This window comes from Dermacentor silvarum, chromosome 5 (assembly GCF_013339745.2).
Source record: "Dermacentor silvarum isolate Dsil-2018 chromosome 5, BIME_Dsil_1.4, whole genome shotgun sequence".
In the NCBI taxonomy this organism is placed as follows: Eukaryota; Metazoa; Arthropoda; class Arachnida; order Ixodida; family Ixodidae; genus Dermacentor; species Dermacentor silvarum.
In genome coordinates this window covers 114,055,127-114,079,579 of record NC_051158.1, presented here as the reverse complement: position 1 = coordinate 114,079,579, position 24,453 = coordinate 114,055,127, and the positions used below count along the sequence as shown (strand labels likewise).

Genomic DNA, 24,453 nt, shown 5'->3' with positions numbered 1-24,453 from the left:
CTTTATCTGCCTGTTTTGCCACCTAGGCGGGCGGATTTTTGCAAGATTTTGCCGCTTCCGCCAGCTTCGAGACCTACGCGAACGCGGCCTAACCGGCACCTGAAGGGAAGCGGCGGAAATGTATACCGGAAATTTCGACCACCTGGGCACTTTAACGTGCACCTAAATCTAAGTAAACGGGCCTCGAGCATTTTCGCCTTCTTCTAAAATGCGGCTGCCGCATTTGTTGCTTCATTTGTTGCGCATTTGTTGTTTCAGAATGCGGCCGCCACATTCGCGCCCAAAACCTCACAGAGTGTCAAGGCCTTGACAAACACCGTGACAGTTTTTTTCCATATGCAGACATGATTCCCTGCAAATTACCAACCCAAACGGAAGCGCCTAGGAATGAAAGTGTGAAAGTAGCACCGGTTTCTTGAAATATGTCAGCGCGAAGCGACGAGAGCAAAGGGTGGGTTAGTACGGGGGGGGGGTTTGAACCCCCCCAACCCCCCCCTTGGCTACGCCACTGGCCTCGAGCATGTGGGCTAGGTGGCTGTCTACGCTGTCTATTGGCAGGTCTGTCTCTATGTCCGAGGTGGCAGCTTTGATATCATCCTTGATCTGTTTCACCCATTGTTCTAGTGTGGGTGTTGGTTGGTCCTTGAGCCAATGTTCTCTGATTTCTCTGAATTTTGCTCAATCTACGAAAGTGTGAACTTTAGGGATTCGTGTGGCTATTGGGAACGTTAATTCGTTTATGCAGTGGTCACTGCCTAGATCTTCGAGATTACGCCAGCGGAATTCAGTGGCATTCCTGACAAAGAACAGGTCGGGTGTCGTATCTCTGCATGTAGAGGTACCTGTTCTGGTAGGGAATGCCGGGTCTGTGGCGAGTGTGAGATCTAGTTCGGTTGCGTTTTGCCACAGATGCTTGCCCTTAGTTGTGTCATACTTGTAGCCCCAGATGCCGCAGGGAGCATTAATGTCTCCGGCGACTACAAGCGGGTTATCACCTGCTTTGCTACATGCTTTTTTCAGGATTAGTTTGAATCTCTGTGCGTGGTCTTTGGGGCTGCTGTAAATGTTAAGAACGAACAGGCTTTTAGCCTTGCATTTCCTAGGAATTATTTTGGTCATGATATGTTCCAGATTACTAGAGGGTACGTTGAGGTCGTGTTGAATGTGGGTTAGTTTGCTACTGATTAGCCTAGCTATCCCGTTACGACCACAGGTTTTTGCTATGGTGCTATATCCTGTAAGTGTAGGGTTAGCCCTATTGATTTCCTGTACTAGAATTACATGTGGTGCATCAGCTGTGGAGCGAATATATTGCTATAAGGATGCTTTTGTGCGAGCATATCCCCTACAATTCCATTGCCAGATTCTAAAAGGTTCAGAGTGATTGGCCATGTTGTTGAATGTTTGTGTCGTCAGGTGCCAAAGGTTGAACCTGACGTAGAGGAGCTGTGGGCGGTCTGTTTGGTACCACCGAGATTTCTGTTGGTTGGGTGTTCGTTTCCATGGAGCGCACCCTTTGGTCTAGGTCAGCGACTGTGCCGCGGATGTGTTCCATTTGCTCTATTAATTTATTCTGCCCAGCCATGAGTGCGGCGAAGTTTTGAACTAATTTGTCTAAGGTATCTGTATTATCTGCTCTCGCTTTGGCTGCCTTGGTGTGCTGTGTAGCTGAGCTCGCTTTCCTTTTAGCCGGGTTTGACGCTTGTTCGACTACCGGTATGTCCATTGTTTCAATTTCTGAGTTGTTTTCTTTGGCTGGTGCGGCAAGGGAAGCGCGAAGTTGCTTAATTTCATCCATGAGGCTAACGACCAATTTCCTGAGTTGTAGGTTGTCGTGCTCTAGTCTTTTGATTGTGTCGGAATTGTTGTCACGCTCTGGCGGTGCAACCGAACCTACCTCTGTCGCTCGTTGTGATTGAAGTCGCTGGGCCCAGGTGGCTCCGGCTCCCCCATCCTGGCTCGCCGCCACGTGGTCATGTGGTCCGTTGGTCCACCCCCGGACGTCGAACCGGGTCTTGTTCTCGTGCTTGTCCTTGTTGGGTCCTCGGGAGCGGCTCCGGGGTCCCCTGGATTGGCTGCGTGATGATCCTCTAAGGTCCTTCGATTTGTGTCTTGATCCCGATCTTCCGCGGGCTACGCTGCCGCTGCTTGGTTGAGATTGGGTGAGCTCAGGGAAATGTTGCTCGTTTAGCCAGAATCTGCTCTCGGATCCCTTGATTCGAGGTCAGCGTTGCTCTCTTCTCGATTCTACGTTTTCTAACGACGTAGGGAAGTTGGAATCGTTGCCTGCATTCCTTGCCAGCCGTGATATGTTCCTCTCCGCATAGGGAGCATTGTGGGGTGCAGTTATGTGCTTCCGTGGGATTTGGTGTTCCGCAGCCCCTGCAGATGGGCTCATCTGGTGATGGGCAGACATCCGCTCGATGTCCCAGTCGTCCACAGGCATAGCAGTTGTCTATCTGCTTGCGGTATAGCGCGCAGCGTATGAGGGCGTTGCCGTATCTTATGTAGTTTGGAACTTTATAGCCGTCGAAAGCAATGACAACCGTATTGGTCTCTTTAATTCGTTTGGCTGCCAGGGCCAGAGGATTATGCGCATTAATGATTTTGCGGTTGAGTGCGTCTTCGTTCTCGCTGAGCGGGATGTTTCTAATAACGCCTTTACAGGTCTCGTGCGGTGCCGCCCTGTATGCGGCAACCTCATGGGTATGGTCATTGATGATAATATCTCTGATGGTGGCATACTTGGTTGCATTCTCTTCGAGTGGCGTGCTGACCACCACTATGTTCTGTTGCAAGTTAGGGCATATTATATCATTCTCTCGCCCGGACGTCTCAATGCAAGCAGCCGTTGTTATTGCGTCAGCCACTCTTGTGATGCCCAATCTGGCAATATTAAGTCCTCCACGGATCCTGATCATGATCTTAATATCGTCTTCAGGTAATGGAGGCATTTTACTCTGTCTCACAATGCTTTTTCTAACAGTAGAAGCTTTGCCATTGCTTGCCTGGGGTGGTGGTGTCCCTGTAGGGGTAGTATCCTTGGTTAAACACGCTCCCTTGCCGGTCCTACTGGCCCTGGGTGCAATGATTTTTCAGCCGGCGATCTCGTTGCAATCTTCAGGGTCGATGTCTTCTCCTTCGACGGTGGATCTCATGTCGCCGGAGGGGGGCGCCCGGCGCGTCGCTGGAACGCTAGATGAGGTCCGTTTCCTGGTTAGGCCTACCGCCGTGGCCGTACTCTTTGATAGGAATCACAAAAGGGCCGTAAATTAAACGAAAAGTCACTCACACACATAAGAATGGTGTCCACGCGTAGCAAGCAACCTCACGGATCAGGTCATCACAAAAGGAGGCACCAATTCACAAGATTTACGTGCGAAGAATGACGAAAAAGCGGGAGGCGATGTGAGTGCGTCCTAGCCCTGGAAAGGAGGAAAGAGACCCTCACGATCAGCGAGAGCAGATCACCACTCTGCTTCAAGAATGTATGCAACCTCCTGGTCCGCTACTAGTTCCACTAGAAATTGTGAATGATAATCGACTTATCACCAAGTATCTCCGGACATGAAGTGCCGAATTGGAAATGAGCTTCGAATACCAGGGTTTTCCGTTAACGGCATTTTAGGTTTGTGCAGGTGGCCGAAATGAATCGGACTCCAACCCCCACTAGGACGGATCTTTACACGACAGTTTGGATTTAACGAAAGCATCATCAGCCATATCTGCACTTCACAGAGAGATCGTCGTGGCAGCAGTGCACAAGACTCATGTATGCTGTACAACCCGGTCCGTGCCGGACACACTTTAAGGCAAATTGATTGTTTTGGCTGTTTCAGTCATTTTCGTGGTTCGCAGTCGATGGGTTCAAATTTGGCAAGTAAAACGTTTGTTCGCTGTCTCGTTTGGGCAATTTGATGCAGCGGTCAAAGGGAAACGGCCACGAATGAAGGCACTGCGATGTGTCGAAGTGCCAAGCATCACACATACAGAAATGGGCGGTCTTGTGACGAACACGCGAGGACGACTGGTTCCAACAGGAATTGAGTTTTGATACCGAAACTCAATAAGTCTTATGAATTACTCGTTGCCAACATATGGTGATCAGTCATATGGCTAATACGGTTTCAGACAGCACACTTTCGATCATGTCGAGCCCGATCGAGATCGAATTTCTTGGTCATGATTGGCTCCTTTAAGCAATCTAGAGGAAGGAGCTACTTGTAATTGAAAAATCAGCTCCTGATGCGATTAAATTATGATCGAAAATGGCCTTGTGACACTAGTATTACACGCAGCCTGGCACAACAGGTGCAATTCACAGAACAAGTGCGCTGATGTCGGAACGGCGCTTGCTGGTTTGCTTCCGTACTGGGTCCAATTCAACCTTATCTCGACATCAACGTGCACCAGATGCACCACAATCTTTTATTCAGGCGACACATTGTCAATGGTAGACCACTATGGAGCAGGAGCAACATTCATAAGTAAAAAAAAGTAAACTTTTGTGCGTGTGACACAGCCTTGTAGCAGCAAATCCATAAATTCTCGCTTTTCACAATCTCGGGAAATTATCTAAGACATGCGGAGGTTTTAGATAAGCTCCACCTAGGCATACTAAATATTTACAATTATAGATAGATATAACTATATTGCGATCCCCTTTGATTTCGATACATCTGGGTTACACTACATAGTGCTATTGTTTAAGTATTCATGTGTTGCTTGGCCTTACATGTTTCCTGTTACATTTGTCTATCATGCACACATTGTAGTATCTTGTCTCCAGAGCGCTGAAATTCATGACAGCTTGAGCTGTTGTTCTTTTTCCAATAGCGAAATGGGTCACTCAGCAAACAGTGTTCAAGTGTTCACAAGCTCAGGTACATAAAAATGTATTACTGCTATGGTGCAAGAACCGTGAGCCATGCACAGCTAGTATTTAGAGTTTACGAACATAAAACAAACGCTATATATTAATATTGCTGCTCAGGAAGTTAGCTGTCAGACACTGGCACAAGTGCAATTCGGGAGCCTTTCTGGAAACTGAAAAACAGGACAGACAGATTAGTCCAGCTTCTCACACAATTATCTTTTGAAAAGGTGACACATTTGCATGCTTCAGTCAAAATTAAACTTCAGATCAATATTGCACCGGGGTTCATGCTGGCTTGGATGAGACATATGTACCCATTTCAAATGACTTTCAAGAACTGTATCCTACTTAGCGATTACATAAATTGTTGCTTTAAACATGGAATTTACATTTTAATGCATGTACAAGGCAAAATACCCAAATTTGCCAACAACACACTTTACGTTCTTAACAGTAATCACAAGTTTAACATTAAACACTTCTTCACTTACCTGCTGGCACCTAAGGATAAAATGCTTGATATATATTCTGTTGTCCTATAAGAGGTCAAACTAGAACTAGTTCAGGCTGATCAAACTCTTTATAAACAACTTCACCTCGAATTTGCATTAACAAAAAACCTAAAACACTGTATTTGGTATCCCAAGAGTTCCTTTGATGGTCATATTTACCACATTAAATAGCACGACGGTCACTGACAATTTCCAGGTACAGTATGCTCTTTGGCTACAAGGAGACCATTCCTCAAGTGTTTGAGAGCCACCACATGTTAACTATAAGCATGACATGCGACTCACTACACAGCCGTCAAAACAGGATTTGGTGCTAGGCACTGCAAAAATTTCATCATGACATCGGGTGAAATACATTCTGCCGTTGTGCCCTAGGATAGATACGCATAGTAAAGCAACAAAACGTTTTTAAAGCCACTTTCAGAATAAAGATGTCAAGAGGTTTTCATAGTCCTGACATATTTTTCTCCCCATGTCTGAATATTCATTCAGCTACTGCTAACACAAAATTATTCTTCAAAAATTTTAAGAACCCATAAATGTTCTAAAACACGTAAGGCTCTGAAAATGTGGTTTTCAGACTAAAGGCTTTTCAGGGTATTCAAACATTCGTATAAACTGTGTATCAGACATGGAACAGCAGTGGTGACAAATTTGCCAGTGTCTTAGATAAACCAATGTAGGAATGAAAAAAAATTGAAAACAATACACATGAAATTTAGGAACTGGCTCACATATTACATTGGTTATGAATAAGTCATAGCAAAGTCACTCAATGGCAATAAGAAATAAAACTTGCAAGTACCATCAACGATATTTTATTGGAGCATCAAAGAGAATAAAATGCTAAGGAGACTATAAAAACAGAAAAGAAAAAGATTATTTTTATTAAGAAATGATTGCACGAGAGGTTATCATAATAAGTGCAAACAAAAAGAAAACATATAAACAACATTAGCAATGCACTCATCAAGCACAATGATTGATACAGTCCTCCAGAACAGACTGAATTCTTAGTGAAGGCAGGTCATTCAACTGCTGTAAAGGAATGCTTCCATACATGAAGACAACAACATGGCTCAGAGAAATAAAAAAAAGATTATTCTAAACGAAGACTTATACATACAAAAGGCAATAAAAATGTGGGATGAATAGAAGAGATCACATCTTTTCATGCCCAAAGAACATAAACTGGAAGTACCAGTCACACACATGAAAGAAAATTCCCAAAGGTGCACCCACTAACAAAAGCTATTCTACATCTTGCAAATCCTATACAGTGCATGAGGTTGCGAATACAGCATTCTTTATCTGCTAGTGATACACATGCCGGCAGAGAAAGTAGGGAACAAACGTGTAGCCAACAATGAACCTTTTAGACCAGCCGCAAGGCACAATACTAAATACACAGCCTCTTTCAAAAGAAATATGGTCACTCTGTTACTGATGGAAGATGAATATGAAACGTCTTGTCGCCTCCTGCTGCGGTGGTCGAAATGTCAGAGAGAACTATACTCTATCTCAGTAGTTCCTTGCAGCGTTGCGGAAACTACACAATTTCTTAACCAAGAGGAAGGCCGAAAGCGCCTTGAGATGTGCTAATCCGCACTGTGTTCAGCCTCTGCTTGGCATCCTGTCTGTACATCCATCATAGTTGGTATTTTGACACAAAATGTGCTTTGATGCCATTACCCTAAGCTTCGTTTACATGTATGCGACAACGGGGCTTCGCTTCACCTTTACGCCTTCCCTGCAGTTACCTTGCTGCCTCCTTAGCAAGTGGTAAGGGCGAACAACCTGCTAAATGTTCACCTGCGTCACAGCATCTGTTCAGCATCTACTTGGCGTTTTCTCCCTACCGCCACCACTTACCATGCTAGAGTGGGGTAGTAAATTAATGATGCAGTGAACAATTAGGGTCAGTATTTTGTAGCGATGCGTTATGCTTTATTCTATGATAGTCTTATCATCCACCGCTCACGGCCGGCTGATCCAGCTGATAACGTGAGTGGACCGTCGCTCTGACCACTGACCAGGCGCGGAAAGCACGAAAAGGCATTAGCATCGGAAAGGCATTGCTACAAAATACCAGCCTAGGCCTTTATAGCATTCCTCATCGTCAATGCATCACCAGTTCTAATGGTGTGGCGACAATCTGCTAACTATAAATCAAGCCAGTTTTACGGCTTGGCGCCGCATCTGCAGTTAAACCAAACAGCCGATCTCAATAATTACGACAAAACCTACCTAATGATTTGACCTCAGCTTGTGATGAGACTTATCGATGACGGATTTTGCCCCTTGTTTCTTTCAGACGGGCATACAGCCAGTAGAAAGTGTGAATTCAAACCGAAGCGGGTGGTCGGCACTGTATGGGTGCTGCCATTTTTCCATAAGTGCCCCCGTCAGGGTGGCTATTACCATTACCGGCGGTAAGTGCCACAGGAATTCTCGATATAAGACGTGCATGCGCAAAGACCATAACATGTCACCTATCCTTGGTGTCATTGTTAGTTGGCTTCTTATGATATGATTAATATTAATCGGGCCCCTCGGTTCCCTTTCTTCTCGTCTATCGCTGTGCCGTATCATGTAGCGAGCAAAAACTGAACTCTTAATTCCAGCCAATAATCAGCCAGTTATGCCTGGAACTACAATGCTTATGTACGCCTCGTACCTTTGGCAGTGCTGCAAGATACTTGTGAGATGGAGTATAGAACGTAAAACACTCCGGCACCGCAAACTCCCCAATGAGAAATTAGCATTTATGCTCCTTCTTTTACCAAAGATTTTATCAATGTGTTACAGGGCCCCTTTACACTTAAAAAACATGAAATGAAAAAGTTGTCATCAACCTGACTGTAGTATGAAACTCAAAAGGAAATCTATACGGGTTTCTCAGAAACAAACCTTCGCAGTTGACAAGCAATTCATCTTGGTCTGGGATAAAAACCATATGCAGTCAGCTTTTCCGGTGCACATGAGTACAGACCAACGCATCCCACAGAGCCCTATCAGAAATTGTGCTTAGACACTGGAACTTTTTAAGATCCGTTGGGGGCGCATTTTACCACAATAATCTTTAAAACTGGTTCATGATTAAAGGAGATAGAAGGAATTGAAATGTGAGGTCACCATGTTGCGAGGAGGCGAGCTTCGCTGCTAACACAGACACCCCCTTTCCTCTACTAGTGACTGCCAGTCCCATTTCTTTCTAGCCTTCTCTGATATCCGAAACGAGAAACGACATCACATGTACATCACGAGCCTCCAGGTTCCTTCTTTCTGCCTTGTTTGCTGTGTTTTTATGCAAAGGATCCACCGCTGTCGGAAATGGCACCGACTCCATTTTCATCATCCTTGCCGATAGCTTCGTAGTGTGGAAAGTACGGCCAGTCTCGTGGCATAAAGCCGATTTCCAAAGTCAGCTTTGCTGCAGTACAACAATGTTATGCGATCAAATATACGCAAGTATTGCAGTGAAGCATACCAAGAGCGGAAAGAGGCCACTGTCACAAGACAGATGTATGTGTTCCTTAACGACACACGCACACAACCGCCATTTCCTGTCGTAGTACGAGCACCGAGACACCAAATGAATGTACTGGCGGCCTTCAGAGTAATTTCGAACGTCGCTGTAGAAATCTGAGCTCCTCAGGGCAGCGAAAGCAACAGATTTTTTTTTCGGACTACTCAATTTTTCTGACATTTTTGCAGTCCCTACGGAGTCCAAATAATCAAACACTGACTGTAATTGTTGAGGCCTTTATATGTGTGATCTTGATGCCCCACCTAAATGCTGGGCCCCCTCCACAGGAAGTGCACACAGGCTTTCATTTAAAATGTGAGCTGTTTCCGCGCCACGGAATGGTTTCACAGCTTGCTGAATAAATATCACTGCACGTGATACCGCAGGAATACTATTAGTGTAATGAAAACAATATCAGCCCACCTTCCCTGCAACATGTTGGATTATGCCAAAACATCTCGTGAAGTCGCTTGGCAGCTTAACATATCACAACGTATCTGCACTTGCTACCTGATTTACCACAAAGCCATGCAGCATACTGCGCAGGTATGTAGATTCATAATTTTGGACTCTGCCTAATAATTGTGGTACACCTACAGGGCTGGTGACTTAGTGCTGTCACAGTGCTGTGTTTTCATATGTTTCTTCAAGGTATTAGACCGCGCAAAAGACTTGGAGCAGATGGTGCAGCTGTATGGTCGCTCGCCCGAATGGACGCGTAGGTGTTCATTCAGATGGCCACAATCCACAAAAGCCTGAGGGCACGAGGGGCACTGATATGGCCGCTCACCTGAGTGGATGCGTAGGTGAATATTCAAATGGCTCTTATCCGCAAAAGTCCGAGAGCAGGAGGGGCACTGATATGGCCGCTCGCCAAAGTGGATGCGCAAATGAACCTTTAGAGCGTTTCTGTGTGAGAAGCTCCGAGGGCACAAATGGCATTTAAATGGCCGTTCACCGGTGTGGACACGCTGGTGTGAGTCAAGAGTGCCCTTTTTTGAGAAGCTCAGAGAGCATGAAGGGCAGTGAAATGGCTTGTCACCTGCATGAATGCGTAAACGAACAATAAGGCAGGATCTGCGTGAGAAGCTGTAAGAGCACAAAGGGCACAAAAGGATGCTCACCTGTGTGGACCCTAGTATGTGCTTTCAGGTCGGACAGTCTTCTGGTTTTATAGTCACAGTGATCACAGTGGTGGAGGTGTCCTTTCTGTGACTTATCATCCTTGGTAGTTATTGTACAGGATGAATGCTTTGAACCTGCACAACGAAAACCAAATTGCACTTAATGCCAAAATCAGAACGCACAGATGCTAGTGCTAATGATGAGCCCTCATTAAAACCTGATAAAAAGTGAATTCAGTGGCAAAAATAAATGAACTTCCAAGAGCTACCACTCAACTCCTCTGTGCACATGGCAGAGAAGCCCCGCACACTGCACCAGCTGCTGTGGTTGACCCCCCAATGATCCACGCCATGTGCCGAGAGAGACGTACACCACAACCAAAAAAATCATTGGCGCGGCCGCCTCGTTCAGACACCTAGTCTATTCTTACACTGTGGGTCAAATAGAGCTATAAGAAAGAAGGCTCTTGGAAAGAGTACACCTAGTAGATCCAATATGTATAAAAATCTGATTCAATAATTATTGAATTTTGGGGTTTTATGTGGCAAAACCACCATCTGATTATGAGGGACGCTGTAGTAGGGGACTGAGGATTAATTTTGACCAATTGGAGATCGTTAACGTTCACCCAATGCACAGCACATGAGCATTTTCACATTTCGTCCCCATCAAACTGTGGCTGCCAGGGCCAAGGTTTGACCCCACGACTACCGTGTTTAGCAGTGCAACACCATAACCGCTAAGCCACCACAGTGAGGCATAGGAGAAGAATACAAATAACTCCAGAAAAAATAGCGAAGAAACCAGTCTCACAGATGAATAAATATTCACAAACATACAGGCACTAAAAAAGGCCATCAAACATTCTTCAAATTCCACATAGTTGGGATGAGAATACAGCGTTCTTCGTCTACTAGAGATACACAAAGCAGGTAGAGAAAGTGGAGAACAACAGTGTTGTCAAGGATAAACATCTTACGCCGGCCACATGGCACATTAAAAGCACAGCCATCATCAAAAGTAGGAGCCATTATGTTATTGATGACACCTGAATACGAAATGTCTAGTCGGCTTCCTGCTGTGTTTGTCAAAGCATCAAAGAGTATTCACTCATCACAGCATTACAGCACCGAGAATTTTATTGCGATATCAATTATATGGACACTCCAAGCGCATTTTTGCCGTCGCTGTCGTAGGTCCAACGGCGATAAAATCGTCGCTGCGCGACGTGCATTGTGTGTGCGAGCGAAAGCTTGCGAGGGTGAGCCGGCAACCACAGTGCTTAATCTCGTGCACGCGAGAGAGGAAGGTGGCCGGAAGCGCGCACTCTTCGCTCGTGGGGCACGGGGAGGAGGCGACAGAGACGGTAGGGGTACGGGGTGCGTTCTGCTCTTGCGGCTGCTACTAACAGAGCTTCTGCGTGGGCACCGTATCTTGAAAGCGATCTGCTATGTGGCCGAAGTGTGTGCCGCAGGGACATCATCTTCAAAGCGATCTGCGATGGGTACAAAGTGCAAAAGTGCATGCGCCAAGTGCCGGTAGCTTCGTATGCGCTGTGCTTTCGAAGTTTAGTTCGCGTGGAAGCCGCTGACTGCTGCAAGTGCGCTCTCCCATTCCACCGTTTTAGACAGTTTCCGCGGTCATCGAGCGAGATGTGTTCATGTTTACCTGTGCGCGAGTGACACCGTGCTTGTTTATTTAGTTAGTAAGCGAATATTTTCAACTTTATACAGCCAATAAAACTATCCTTACTTCGTATAGCTGTCTACTAATTTGCTATCGCAATCGATGATTCACCTTTCGGGCGAAACTGCGACTATTTTTCAAATACAAATCAGCGCTCGTGCTCCTATTGGCGTCATTTCTTTGACAAAGGCTGTACATACAATATGAAACTTTGCGCAATATGATTAATATGACTCAATAAAGTTCCATGATGCTACAACAATGTCATCACACAATCCACAGCAAGAAAGAAAGGGAGGATTCGACACCACAATGGTACGAATTTGTGAATCTGCCGATTCTAAAATTTAATTTTATAATTTATATACGACAGGACAACAGTACCCTGGTGTTGAAGAACAGGAAAATCATTACAAAACCCGGAGAAAAAGTGACACAGAAGAGAAGCTCACCTTCCGCAAGAAGCAGTACAAAACATTAACACCTAGGGTAAGCCTTCTTAGCGATAAGCCAATAAAATTCCACGGGTAAATAATGAATGGAAGAAACAGTACAGCCCTTATCCAGAATGAAGTCCAGAATAAGCATTGCTGTGAACTAAGTGTCCAAGAATATTGAACCAGAGGACGATGATTCTAATTGATCTTTTGCTATCAATTCGGCTTCATGATGCAATCAGACATCTCCAGCATCAAATTAAAGCATGTTTCTTTCTTCTCAGCCAGATTACACTTTGTAATTAGAGAGGGAAAAAGAGGACAAGTACATTAAACCTCAAGTGATAAATGAGTGTTTCAAGGTGTCCTTTATTTAGGAGATGCGCTACTGACGTAAATGAGACAAGAATGTTGATTACTTTTTACGTTCAAAATATTCCGTGCAACAAAGGAGTGACTGCCACAAAGAAAAAGATGCTGTTTACCAAGATGATGAAATAGGTTCTTTTTTGAGTGCAGCTTTATTCCTAAGTCCCGAGAACCTGGAAATATTGTTCATCTCCAAAACAAAGCCCCCACATACCGGCCATACCTCAGCACACAGGTCTTTCCAATTACCGAGAGCATTAACAATTAACAACTAATGATATGCAGTTAGCTTTTGTAAGACGCATGTAACATCTTTTATATGTCCTTTCGCCAGGCTCATTCTGATATTTCGGTTATACACTCAATGTTGTAAGGTGCCACCAGGACAATGTCTTACTGCAAGAATTTTCAAATTGGTTCATCATTAGGGGAGATAGAAGGAATCAAAATGTCGTTACTGTGTTGCCAGGAGGCATGCTTCACTGCCAGAGCAGACACCCAATTTACTTCGACTAGTGTTCGCAAGTGACATTCCTTCCCTGCCTTCTCAGATACTGAAGACATGGGATCGCATCTCAGGTATCTTAGAAGCCAAGCCAACTTTATTCTTTTACTTCATCTTTCACGGCACGATACCCCTCCCGTTGTGGTTTAGCACGTTCTGTATTCGATGCTTTACCAGTCACACGACTTAGTTGATGATGTCGAAGACTGTGCATCTAACACGTTTATGCGTACGACCTTTATTTTCCAGCAGGAAGCAAGGTTCTCTAGAGGTTTGTTGAATTTTTTGTCATCGCCTGACCTACCCATTCCTCCAGTCTGTTAGCAATGGCTAAACCTGGTGAGGGGCTTTTAAACTTACAAGAATGTTCATTTAAGCAGCAGTAAATTTGGAGGAGACCAAAAAGTCCCGATAGCTGACCATACATTCAGAATTTATCATGGCTATTTTTACTGCAAACACAACTGTTCTCAAGGCATAGTTGATGGATGATTGCTTTTAACTTTGTGGAGCTTTCCCATGCAGGTATACTGCATAAATATGGTTACTGTAATGCAAGCAGTGTCACTATAACAAATTTCTTTGCAACTTGTTAGACTACAGTGAAATAAACGTTACTTCGCGGTTCAACATATGACAAAACAAAGCAAAATTTGTGCCCCCTACGCAAGCCATAAGAACACCACACAGCATACTGTGCATGTACTACAGAGGTTCCATATTCAAACTACATTTATTCCAAAAAGTACACCAATGTCACTGCTCCCTACTCTGTGGCATCATGGTGCTGTGTTTTCATGTGTCCACAATTTATCCGCCTGTACAAAGGACTTAAAGGAGATGGTACAGTGATATGGTTGCTCGCTTATGTGGCTGCAAATGTTTCTTCAGCTTGCTGCTTTTCACAAAAGTCTGAGGGGCACTGAAATGGCTTCTAGCCTGTGCGGACTCTTATGCGTGTATTCAGACTATGCTATGTTGAATAGTAAAGAATTGCATGACACTGCAGCATAAATACAGTAGCTGGCTGTGGCACCTTTAGAAGGTCCCCTAGCCAGGCCCCATTGCAAATCTTGGTTATACTCTGCAAGCTGTAAAACGCAGTCTAAGGAGCACTTTACCGAAGCAATTTTTCAAATCCGTACATTATTGAAGGAGATAGAAGAAATGAACTGTCCTGTTGCCAAGCTGCCAAGAGGCGAGCGTCACAGCCAATGGAGACGTTTTCCCCTTCTGCCTCAAGCAGTGTTCGAAAGTGGTGTTCATTGCCTGCCTTCTCCCATTACCAGCCCATTACAGAGCCGAGGGATGCACCATGGCGTCGAGCCGGTGGCTTTTTTTTTTTTCTCTTATTGCTGCATGGCACATTTACAGCAGCAACATTTCACCTTCCACATTGGATGATTAATCAAAGCCACATGTCACAGTGAGTGACATAGGACTTCACTGCGAAGAGGCATCTGAGCATTTCAGCATGTCACCTTGACTCTCTAGCCGGCAGCAGTGCTTCCTCAAGAGAGAGGGTGCGCGGCGTTTGGTTTGAAATTTCAGCTGTTTTAGCTGCACACAGTGCCGTCATACTTTGTAGACATGATCGTCAGCACGTCATGTATCCGTTACACATGTCTGTTTACAATGGCGAAACCTGGTGAGAGACCCTGTAACAAAGACTTTAGTTTCCTCGATGTTAATCATGTACCATTTACATCCATATACTCTCTTTGCTAACCCAAAGCCAGTTGCAAGCACAGGGTGCCCGTAAGTATGCACAATGCAATGAACATGTTCATGCTTATGCACACCGCCTGCGCCTTTGATATTCTTTGCATTGCCAATGCTGTCAGCATACGGTAGTGAATGGGATGTGTGTTGTACTCGAAAGTACCTGTACACATTATATAAAAAAAAATATGTTGCTGATCACCAAAAGTCCTGTTCAGGTGTTCTATTGGTCGGATCACATGGCTGCCAAAAAACTTTATAGGGTACGAGAAGAGTTAGTTTTTTTTTTTAATGTTTGCTACAGCAGTAACTCTCATTATGACAGGTCTACAGCTTATAAAAAAAAGCACATCCCATTTTACTGTATACCTTAATTGAACCTGTTACAAACTCACAGTCTGGCACCCAATAGTACAGTTCATGATACATATTCATGCTTGACATTACAGAACACACAGCAATGTTCAAAGGTCAGTATTTCTGCATACTGTGGTCAGATGTTGCTCCAGCATTGCTCTCTTTCATCCTTTGAGCTGTTTTACTATGTCACAAATTATGTCGGCATATATAGGAAAATATATAGCTGACAAATATATATACATATATTCATTATTCGGAGCCTATTCGTTTCTGTGAATTCTACCAACATCTCTCCTCTATCGTTTCTAGAATTGATGCCGTAGTTGCCAATTGATTGCTCACCAGCCTGCTTTTTCCCCACTTTTGCATTGAAGTTGCCCATGACTAACGTATATTATGTTTGCACCTTTCTTATCGCCAATTTAACATCTTCATAAAACTGTTCTATTTCTTCATTGTGACTGGAGGTTGGGGCATAGGCTTGTACTGAGAGGGTATCAGTCGTAATAAAGCTGAAGAATTTGAATTGAATTTGACTATTTGAAGAATTATCAGGCATTTCCTGGGATATTATTGGCCTTAGTGAGGTTAGAAGAACTGGTGAGGCTTACACAGTGCTGACTAACGCCCACGTCCTCTGCTACAGAGGTCTTCCAGATAAGAAAGAATCCGGGGTAGGATTTCTAGTGCATAACAACATAGCGGGCAACATTGATGAATTCTACAGCATTAATGAGAGGGTAGCAGTCGTCGTAATAAAGCTGAATAGGAGGTACAAAGTGAAGGTAGTACAAGCCTATGCCCCAACCTCCAGTCACAATGAAGAAATAGAACAGTTTTATGAAGATGTTAAATTGGCGATAAGAAAGGTGCAAACATAATATACGTTAGTCATGGGCAACTTCAATGCAAAAGTGTAGAAAAAGCAGCCTGGTGAGCAATCAATTGGCAACTACGGCATCAATTCTAGGAACGATAGAGGAAAGATGTTGGTAGAATTCCCGGAAACGAATAGGCGCCGAATAATGAATACCTTCTTCAGGAAGCGCAGCAAGAGGAAGCGGACCTGGAAAAGCCCTAAAGGAGAAACAAGGTATGAAACAGATTTCATGCTCTCTGCCGATCCTGGCATAGTGCAGGATGTAGAAGTGTTAGGTAGGCTAAAGTGCAGTGACGATAGGTTAGTGAGTTGTAAGATTTCTCTCAATTTGAGGAGAGAAAGAGTAAAATTAGTCAAGAAGAAACAGGCCAACCTAGATGCAGTAATGGTAAAAGCAGACCAATTCAGGTTGGTGCTCGCAAACAAATATGCAGCTTTAGAACAGGAAGATGAAGACAACATAGAGGTAATGAATGAAACTGTAACTAGGCTGATCTCAGAAGCAGCAATTGAAGTGGGAGGTAAGGCACCTAGGCAACCAGTAGGTAAGCTCTCCCAAGTAACAAAGGAACTCGTAAAGAAATTATAAAATAAGAAAGTGTCAAACTCAAGAGATCATACGGAATTAGCTGAACTGTCAAAACGGATCATCAAGAAGAAAGTACGGGATATTCGAAATTATAACATGGAAAAGATTGAGGAAGTAAAATATGGATGCGGCATGAAATCAGTGAGAAGAAAACTTGCATAGGACAAGGCAAGATGTATTCACTGAAAGATAAGCAGGGTATAATATCATCAGCATTTTCAATGACATAGTAAAAGCAGCAGAATAATTCTATACTGACCTGCACAGCTGGCAGAGCAGCCAAGCTACTTTCATTCGAAGAAGTGATGGACAAGATACAGAGGCTCTTTCTATGACTAGCCATGAAGTTAGAAGGGCCTTGCAAGACATGACCCGGGGCAATGCCATCACTGATATTGTCACCATTGATGACAGTGCTATCACTGATATTCTATTGGAGCATCGAAGATAATAAAACGCTAAGGAGACTATAAAAGTAAGAAAGATTATGTTTATTAACAAACGATTTCAACAGAGGTTATCATTATAATATCAAACAAAAAGAAAAACATTAGCAATGCACTCATCAAGCACAGTGATTCATTTAATCCTCCTGAAAAGACTCTGAACTCTTAGTGAAGGCAGGTCATTCAACTGCTATAAAGGAATTCTTCCATGCATGAAGACAATGACATGGCAGAGTATTATGAAAAAAATTATAAAAAAGACTACTACACTCAAAAGGCAATAAAATAGTGAGATGAATAGAGCAGATCACATCTTTTCATGCCCACAGACCATAAGCTGAAGGTACAAGTCACACACATGCAGGAAAATTCACAAATGTACAGCCACTAACCAAAGCTATCACACAATATACAAATTATACGTAATGGGATGCGAATACAGCATTCCTCATCTACTGGTGATACACATGTAGGCAGAGAAATTAGAGAACAAAAGTGGTGCCGATAATAAAATTCTCACACCAGCCACAAGGTACAACACTAAATGCACAGCTTTTGTCAAAATAAATGCAGCCACTATGTTACTGATGGGAGCTGAATATGAAATGTGTTATTTGCCTGCTGCTGCATTGGTCAAAATGTCAGAAAGTACTAGCACCCAACAGTCCTCCAGCACCACAATCTCCTCAATTGAGAAAGAAGCATTTGTGCTCCATACAGGTGTTGTTTTGTTTACCAAAGGCTATACGTAATATAACTGATAAAACTTTACACACTATGACTCAATAGAGGTTCACATGCCAGCACAATGTCCTCGCACAATCCAGAGCATGAAAAAGACGGGAGGGCTAGAAACCATGACAGCATGAATCATTGGATCTTGGTTCTTCAGCTTGACAGCAACTTAATCCACTTTGATATACAGTTAAACCTACATATAACGAACCTCCATATAATGAATTCTTTGATATAATGAAGTTTTTCTATTCCCCGCTATTACTTCATAGAAGCACATGTATTTGAGACCTCTACGTAACGAAGTGGCAGCGGGTGATCCCCTCGAAATAAAGAATTTTCCCCGCCGACAACCCAAAGATTTCACCCCAAATTTTGTCATTTTTGTGCGAGGAGCAACCGGACGCACCTTCTCCGCTGCGACAGAATGCGAAGCGGCGGCGGCGCACTTGGTGCGCTCGAATTCACGGCGAATGTGAGGCAAGATCGAGCACACATGTGCGAGCGTGCGAGTGTGCGCGAGGCGGGCCTGCATCCTTCGACCCGGCGATCTTGCCGCCGCGGGTGTGTCCTTTCCCCCTCCCTTCATTCAAACCTGATCCCGCCGCTTGCTGCAGCTGGCCTAGCCTGCCAAGCCGGCACTCTGCTTTTCCAGTTCATGTTGCCGAAAAAAAAACACAAAAAAAAACGTTTTTTTTTTCAACGCGCTGGCAGCGCCACTCTTTGGTTACTGCGCAAGTCTCTGCGCTTCACTTCACTAACCTGACACTATACGATGCTACGACGCCATCATGTGGCTCACTCCTCGTTTTCGACACCTCGCGCTTGTGTGAAACGACACGCGTCCACGCATCCAGTACCAGGTCTGACATTCCAAGGATGAGTGCTTCGACGAAGAAACGCAAGATATTGACTCTTGAGGACAAAATGGCCATCTTAGATGCCGTTTCTGGAGGCAAAAAATACAAGGATGTAGCTGCCAAATTTGGCATCCCCAGCTAGCTCTTTGTCCACAATTTTAAACGTGAAAGATGCGATTCGCAGCACTGTGGAGCATGGCACTGTTGGCCGACGTAGAAAACACGTCTGGAAACTGTGGGTGTGTGGGACAAGGAAACATGGTGTGAAAATAAACGCGTTCGTACCATTGTTCGTTGTCGGCATCGTTACTGCGGTGTGGTGACCCAGGGTACACCACAAGTGGACAACTAGTCAACAAGTGGCGACGAGGATAGGATCAAGATGGGACGTAAGCAAAACAACTGCCAAGCAAACCCGACTACTCGGCGTGAGACGCAACAAGTGGCATGGCGCAACCAGGGAGCGCACAGCCGTTGTTCGCAGCACCTCCGCAATTCGATCCGAATGCGGAAACATGGACAAACTACTCCGAGCGTCTAGAATCCTACTACGACGCAAATTGAATCACCGAAGAGGCTCGCAAGCACACGATTCTCATAACATGCCTCAACCCGGAGGTGTATGGTCGTCTTCGAAGTCTCTTGGCGCCGAAAAAGCCGCGGGAAGAACCTTATGACACCATCATTGCACTGCTCAAGCAGCACCTGAATCCGGCACCGTCCGAAATATATGAAACGTACCAGTTTCAAACCCACGTACGGAACACCGGCGAGAAGGTAGGCGAATACTTGCGGAACTTCGCAAGATCGCAGACAATTGTGGCTTCGGTAGCGCGTTAGAACGAAACCTGCGTGACAGATTCGTCATCGGATTGCGAGAAAAGATGGTCCAACGGGTACAAGCCAAAGTCCCCCACCCTTCAAGATGCAGTGGATATCTCCACTTCTGTAGAACTGGCGATACTAAACGTGGAACGTATAGCTCACGCGAACGCTTCAGGATCGGCTAACAAAGTTAACGCCGTAGCCTTGAAGAAGAAAACGAATCCACAGTTTCGGCACGCCAAGGCAAAGACATCGTGGCCAAGCATTCGTTGTGGCGACTACTCGCACGATGCTCCGAACTTTCCGCATAACATGTCGACGTGCTACAATTGTCAAAAGCAAGGGCATTTAGCCAAAATATGTTTCAGCAGCGGAAAACCGAAAAAGCCAACGAAGTTGCAGGCTAACGTTGTGAGTGTCGAAACTGGCGACAACATCTGCAGTGAAGTTCTGGACATTTTCACGGTAACAAGTGAAGTGAAATCTGAAGTGCCACAGAACAGCTGAAAGAAAAGTTAAAGACCTCTTTGAACCAGGAACAGGGCTGATGAAGGGACCTCCTGCCAGCATTGTGGTGAAGAAAGATGCAACTCGAAGATTTCTGAAAGCCCGTTCATTACCGTATGCACTGCGCGAAAAAGTGGGTATGGAACTCGACAGAATGTGTCAGCAAGGAATCCTATCTCCAGTGAGCCACAGCTGTTGGGCAATGCCAATTGTCCCAGTGGTAAAAGCCGACGGAAGCTTGAGAATATGTGGGGATTTCAAGGTCACAATCAACCCCGAGTGTGATGTCGACCAGTATCCACTCCCAAAAATGGACGACATCTTCGCCTCTCTCAAGGATGGCGAAAACTGGTTTTCAAAGTTGGACCTACGGGAAGCCACTTCCACATACCACTGCATGAACAAGTGAAGCAAGTTGCAGTACTAAACACCCATAAAGGCTTATTTGCTTATAATAGACTGCCATATGATATTGCATCAGCCCCTGCCATATTCCAAAGGAAGATGGAAGAACTTCTGAAAAACGTACCAGGCACTCAAATCTTTTTAGACGATGTACTGATCACAGAGGCAAAGAACAGCTACGGGAAGACGGTAAACAAGGTACCAGAAATCTTTCGGGAAAATGGTATCCGGTTGCGGAAAGACAAGTGTGTGTTTGGAGCACAAGGAGTGACCTACTTGGGATACAAAATTGACCGACACGGCTTGCATCCAGCAGAAAAGAAACTGGACACTATCATGAAAGCACCAGCACCCAGAAATGTCCAAGAACTCAGATCATTCCTGGGTCTGATCACCTATTACCCAGCTTTTTGCCTAACATGTCTTGTCTTCCGGCACCCCTGTACCGGTTGCTACAGAAAGACAGCAAATGGCTGTGGGCAGCTGAAGAGAAGACAGTGTTTGTAGCTATAAAGAACGCTCTGATAAATTCAAATTTGCTTGTGCACTTTGACCCCACGAAGGAACTAGTGCTAGAATGTGATGCCTCGCCAGAGGGCATTGGTGCCGTGCTATCTCATATGATGTAATCTAGTTTTGTACATTGTGAGTTTTACTTTTTTTCTACAACTAAAGCTTTGCCACAACACACTGTCATGTCACTGCAAAGGCTCTGTGACAGCGCACAGCGACGTTACATGCAGTTACATGTAGCTGTAACATGCTTATGGCACTAATTATCTTGCACCATGGCTGGCCCTTGCCAGAACACTTAATCTAACTGAACATCTCACTTTACGACGCATGGAAACCAATGCATACGTTTTCCGCAAACAAAAATGCATCGCCCTCATTGCGACCATGATACCGTGAAACTTTAGAAAAACCAAGCATACCCGCGATCCGATGCATGTTCTACTGCGTTCGTTATGCATACATAATGCAGAAGTGAAATGAGCATGCATTTAGCAATTTTAAGCATCAACGGTCCACTTGAAGAACAATTCATTGTCACCGCTCCTGCTTCCGCCAGTGCAGCGATTCGCGGTGCCCGCAGTCCACAGCCAATGCTCACACCGCGGCACCACCGTCGCAAGAAAATGGCGGCGCCGAAGAACGGCTCTGAATTTTAGTCTATACAGATTCGTAATTTTAGGCTCTGCCTAATACATAATGCACACCGACAAGGCTGGTGACTTACTCAGGGCTGTCATGGTAGTGTGTTTTCCTATGTGTCTTCAAGTGATAAGACCGCACAAAGGACTTGGAGCAGATGGTACAGCGGTATGGTCGCTCGCCTGAGTGGATGCGTAGGTGAACCTTCAAGTAGCTGCTCTGTATGAAACTCTGAGGGCACGAGGGGCACTGATATGGTCGCTCGCCTGAGTGGATGCGTAGGTGATTCTTCAGATTCCTCGTTTGCGCAAAAGTTTGAGGGCACGAGGGACACTGATATGGCCGCTCGCCTGAGTGGATGCGTAGGTGATCCTTCAGATGGCTCGTATGTACAAAAGCTTGAGGGCACTTAGGGCACTGATATGGCCGCTCGCCTGAGTGGATACGCAAATGACCATTCAGAACAGATTTGTATGAGAAGCTCTGAGGGCACAAATGGCATTTAAATGGCCGCTCACCAGTGTGGACACGCAAGTGTCTGTTAAGATGGGCCTTTTGCGAGAAGCTCAGAGAACATGAAGGGCACTGAAATGGCTTCTCGCCTGAGTGAACCCGCAAATGCTTAATCATGTTGGATCTTCCCGAGAAGCTCCTAGGGCACAAATGGCACTGAAATGGCCACTCCTTTATGTGGACCCTGATGTGTGTTTTCAAATCGGACAGTTTTGCAGTTTCATAGTCACAGCTATCACAGCGGTGGAGGTGTCCTTGTTGCAACTTGTTATCCTTGGTAGTTGTTGGGCAGGATGAATGCTTTGATCCTGCACAATGAAAACCAAATTGCATTTAAGAAATGACCAAATCAGAACACACTAATGCTAGTGTTGATGATGAGCCTTTTGTTAGTTCAGTAGTTCTTGAGCGTCAGAACAAAGCACTGTTCTGGGGTCGTATTCTGCAATGGTTCGCTTTGGAATCAGTTCACTCTGGCTGTTACGTCACTTGGAGAAAGTGTGGAATGTCGCGGCAGGATGCAGACAAATCAACAAGCGGCGAATTTCTGGGAGGTAACGTCATCATTTTAGTTTGTACTTTGGGGATGATCTAGTAATTAAACAATTTTGCTAGTTCAATAAAAAATAAGCAATACTAAATACTTGCACGTTTCATTCCCAGTCGTACCTGTGAGATTCTGACGCAGACAGCTAGTGGTTTATTTTATATTGCATTGTTTTATTTATTTGTCACTAGATGGTGCGCCATATAATAAGTAATCAAGGCGGTTCTCCGGGCACAGGCTGCGGCCCTAATGCGATTTTGTTTTGTCATGGCTGAGCTTCTCAGGGCGGACGAGTGCAATGAGAGTTTCGCCCACATCGCACAACTTCGAGAATCTTGCGACGGTCAAGAAAGCATTCCTCAACGGTGGCTTTTTCCTGCACCATGGAGGGAAATCTCAGCCGCATTTTCTATTTTCCCTGAACCGTATTGGCCCTAGCGATGGCAGTAATGACGCGACTGACTGACAGTTGTGACAACGCAATGGTGTTGTCGCAACCTCCTTCGCTCATGGTGAATGCATCACGCTGATGCCTCTTATCACGCCGTCTTTCGCCAACTCGGCAGCAACACAAGCAAAGGAGCTGCCATCTGCGTGTCTCTCGTCACGGCGGCCAGCGTGAGGATAGCTGGCAGCCACGGTTGCCTTAGCAACCCCTCAAGATCCTGCTCACAACCGCGCACGACCCTCGAGCGAACCACTTCTCCGCTGTTCCTCTCGTAGCAGATGACGAGTTCGCTTTCCACATGATTGACAACCTGTGTGACGACAACAAAATTTGTAGTCACGACTACCAGGGATGACGACAACAAAGCATCAGCCAATGGCTTTCAGGAGAGTGAACCAGTTACAGATTACGGCCCCTGATTTACTCAATATTCCTATTCCCTTCAGCCACCAATTAGTTCCCCCACTGGAAATTGAGTCTCAGCACAATTATTGCATTTTCACAACCATGAAAAAACTTAAAGTTGGAGAATGGTTTGAAAATTTTCAATTCAGCGAGTTCAAAAATTTACTGAATGTGGACATGTGAGAACTCCGTACAGGCATGCCAGGTATCAGAACATCTGCCATTTCATGTAATAGCATAAGTGGAAAGCATTTAATATTCAAACATGGAGCACAGGCCTAATCAGAAGTGTATCATGGTGCATGCAACATGTTTTAAATATTTTCAGCAGTGCTTTTGTTTTTCATTCACCATCTTGGTGTGCACGAAGTGCCAGAAGGGAATATGCAATTCTTTATTGACCAGGTTTGTGAAATGCGAACATACTTTCACAAAAAAAAGAGAGTCGTGTATTATAAAAATTAATTCAGCTGAGAGGACCTAGAATGCAACTCTTGTATGTGCTGCAACTTCAGTCAAATGAAATAGCAAAGTTTTCATGCTATATTCAAAGCTTAATGGTATCCTCAATATTTGTCACATGTACATGTACATGTACAATACATGTACAAAAGTGCAGATAAAAATTTATTTAACTGTTAGGATACATTCTGTTTAAATGACAAACTTGATGCCCAGACATTAGTACACCATAGTGTTTACCTGTGTTACCCACTGTGACCATGTTGACATTCTCATTAATGTTTGTGCCTTTTACCACAGCCTATGGACCATAACACTTGCAACATAGGTGAAGGTGCAGTTATTGAAACGGTAGAAAAGCTGAGCATCTGGTGTTAACAGTGGAAAACCAAAAAAAAAAAAAAAACATTTCTCTTGGACAAGCATAACATCCTCAGTCAGATAGTTGTTAGCAACACAAACATTGAAATGTGAGGTCAGCCCATTGCACTCACTATACAAAAGTAAACCCCCCTCCTTTTTTTTTTTTCTACCAATGCAATACCATATGGTTCC

At 44.6% G+C, this 24,453-nt stretch overlaps 1 protein-coding gene and 1 long non-coding RNA gene across 4 annotated transcripts in view; one reads left to right on the top strand and one right to left on the bottom strand.

The window, feature by feature from the left end:
• Positions 1 to 16,609, top strand: part of LOC125945964 (uncharacterized) — a 31,013-nt gene extending 14,404 nt beyond the window's left edge. Inside the window, exon 4 of one of the 2 annotated variants that reach the window (XR_007467270.1) lies at positions 16,491 to 16,609. This is a non-coding gene — a long non-coding RNA (uncharacterized LOC125945964). Of the gene's footprint in view, positions 1 to 15,769; positions 16,150 to 16,490 lie in introns of those variants that run through there. The other variant, XR_007467271.1, reaches the window with a different exon arrangement.
• Positions 4,102 to 21,746, bottom strand: LOC119454346 (gastrula zinc finger protein XlCGF49.1-like). 2 transcript variants are annotated; one of them, XM_049668388.1, is made up of 4 exons: positions 21,609 to 21,746; positions 10,042 to 10,176; positions 9,708 to 9,959; positions 4,102 to 8,821 (listed from the first exon to the last, which is right to left on the bottom strand). In XM_049668388.1, the coding sequence occupies exons 1-4, from the start codon at positions 21,619 to 21,621 to the stop codon at positions 8,694 to 8,696; spliced, it is 528 nt and encodes a 175-aa protein (XP_049524345.1). In that variant the 5' UTR covers positions 21,622 to 21,746; the 3' UTR covers positions 4,102 to 8,693. The 2 variants fall into 2 exon arrangements, with proteins under 2 accessions (XP_049524345.1, XP_049524344.1); XM_049668387.1 differs by having other exon boundaries at positions 8,687 to 9,959.
• Positions 21,747 to 24,453: the final 2,707 nt, after the last annotated feature.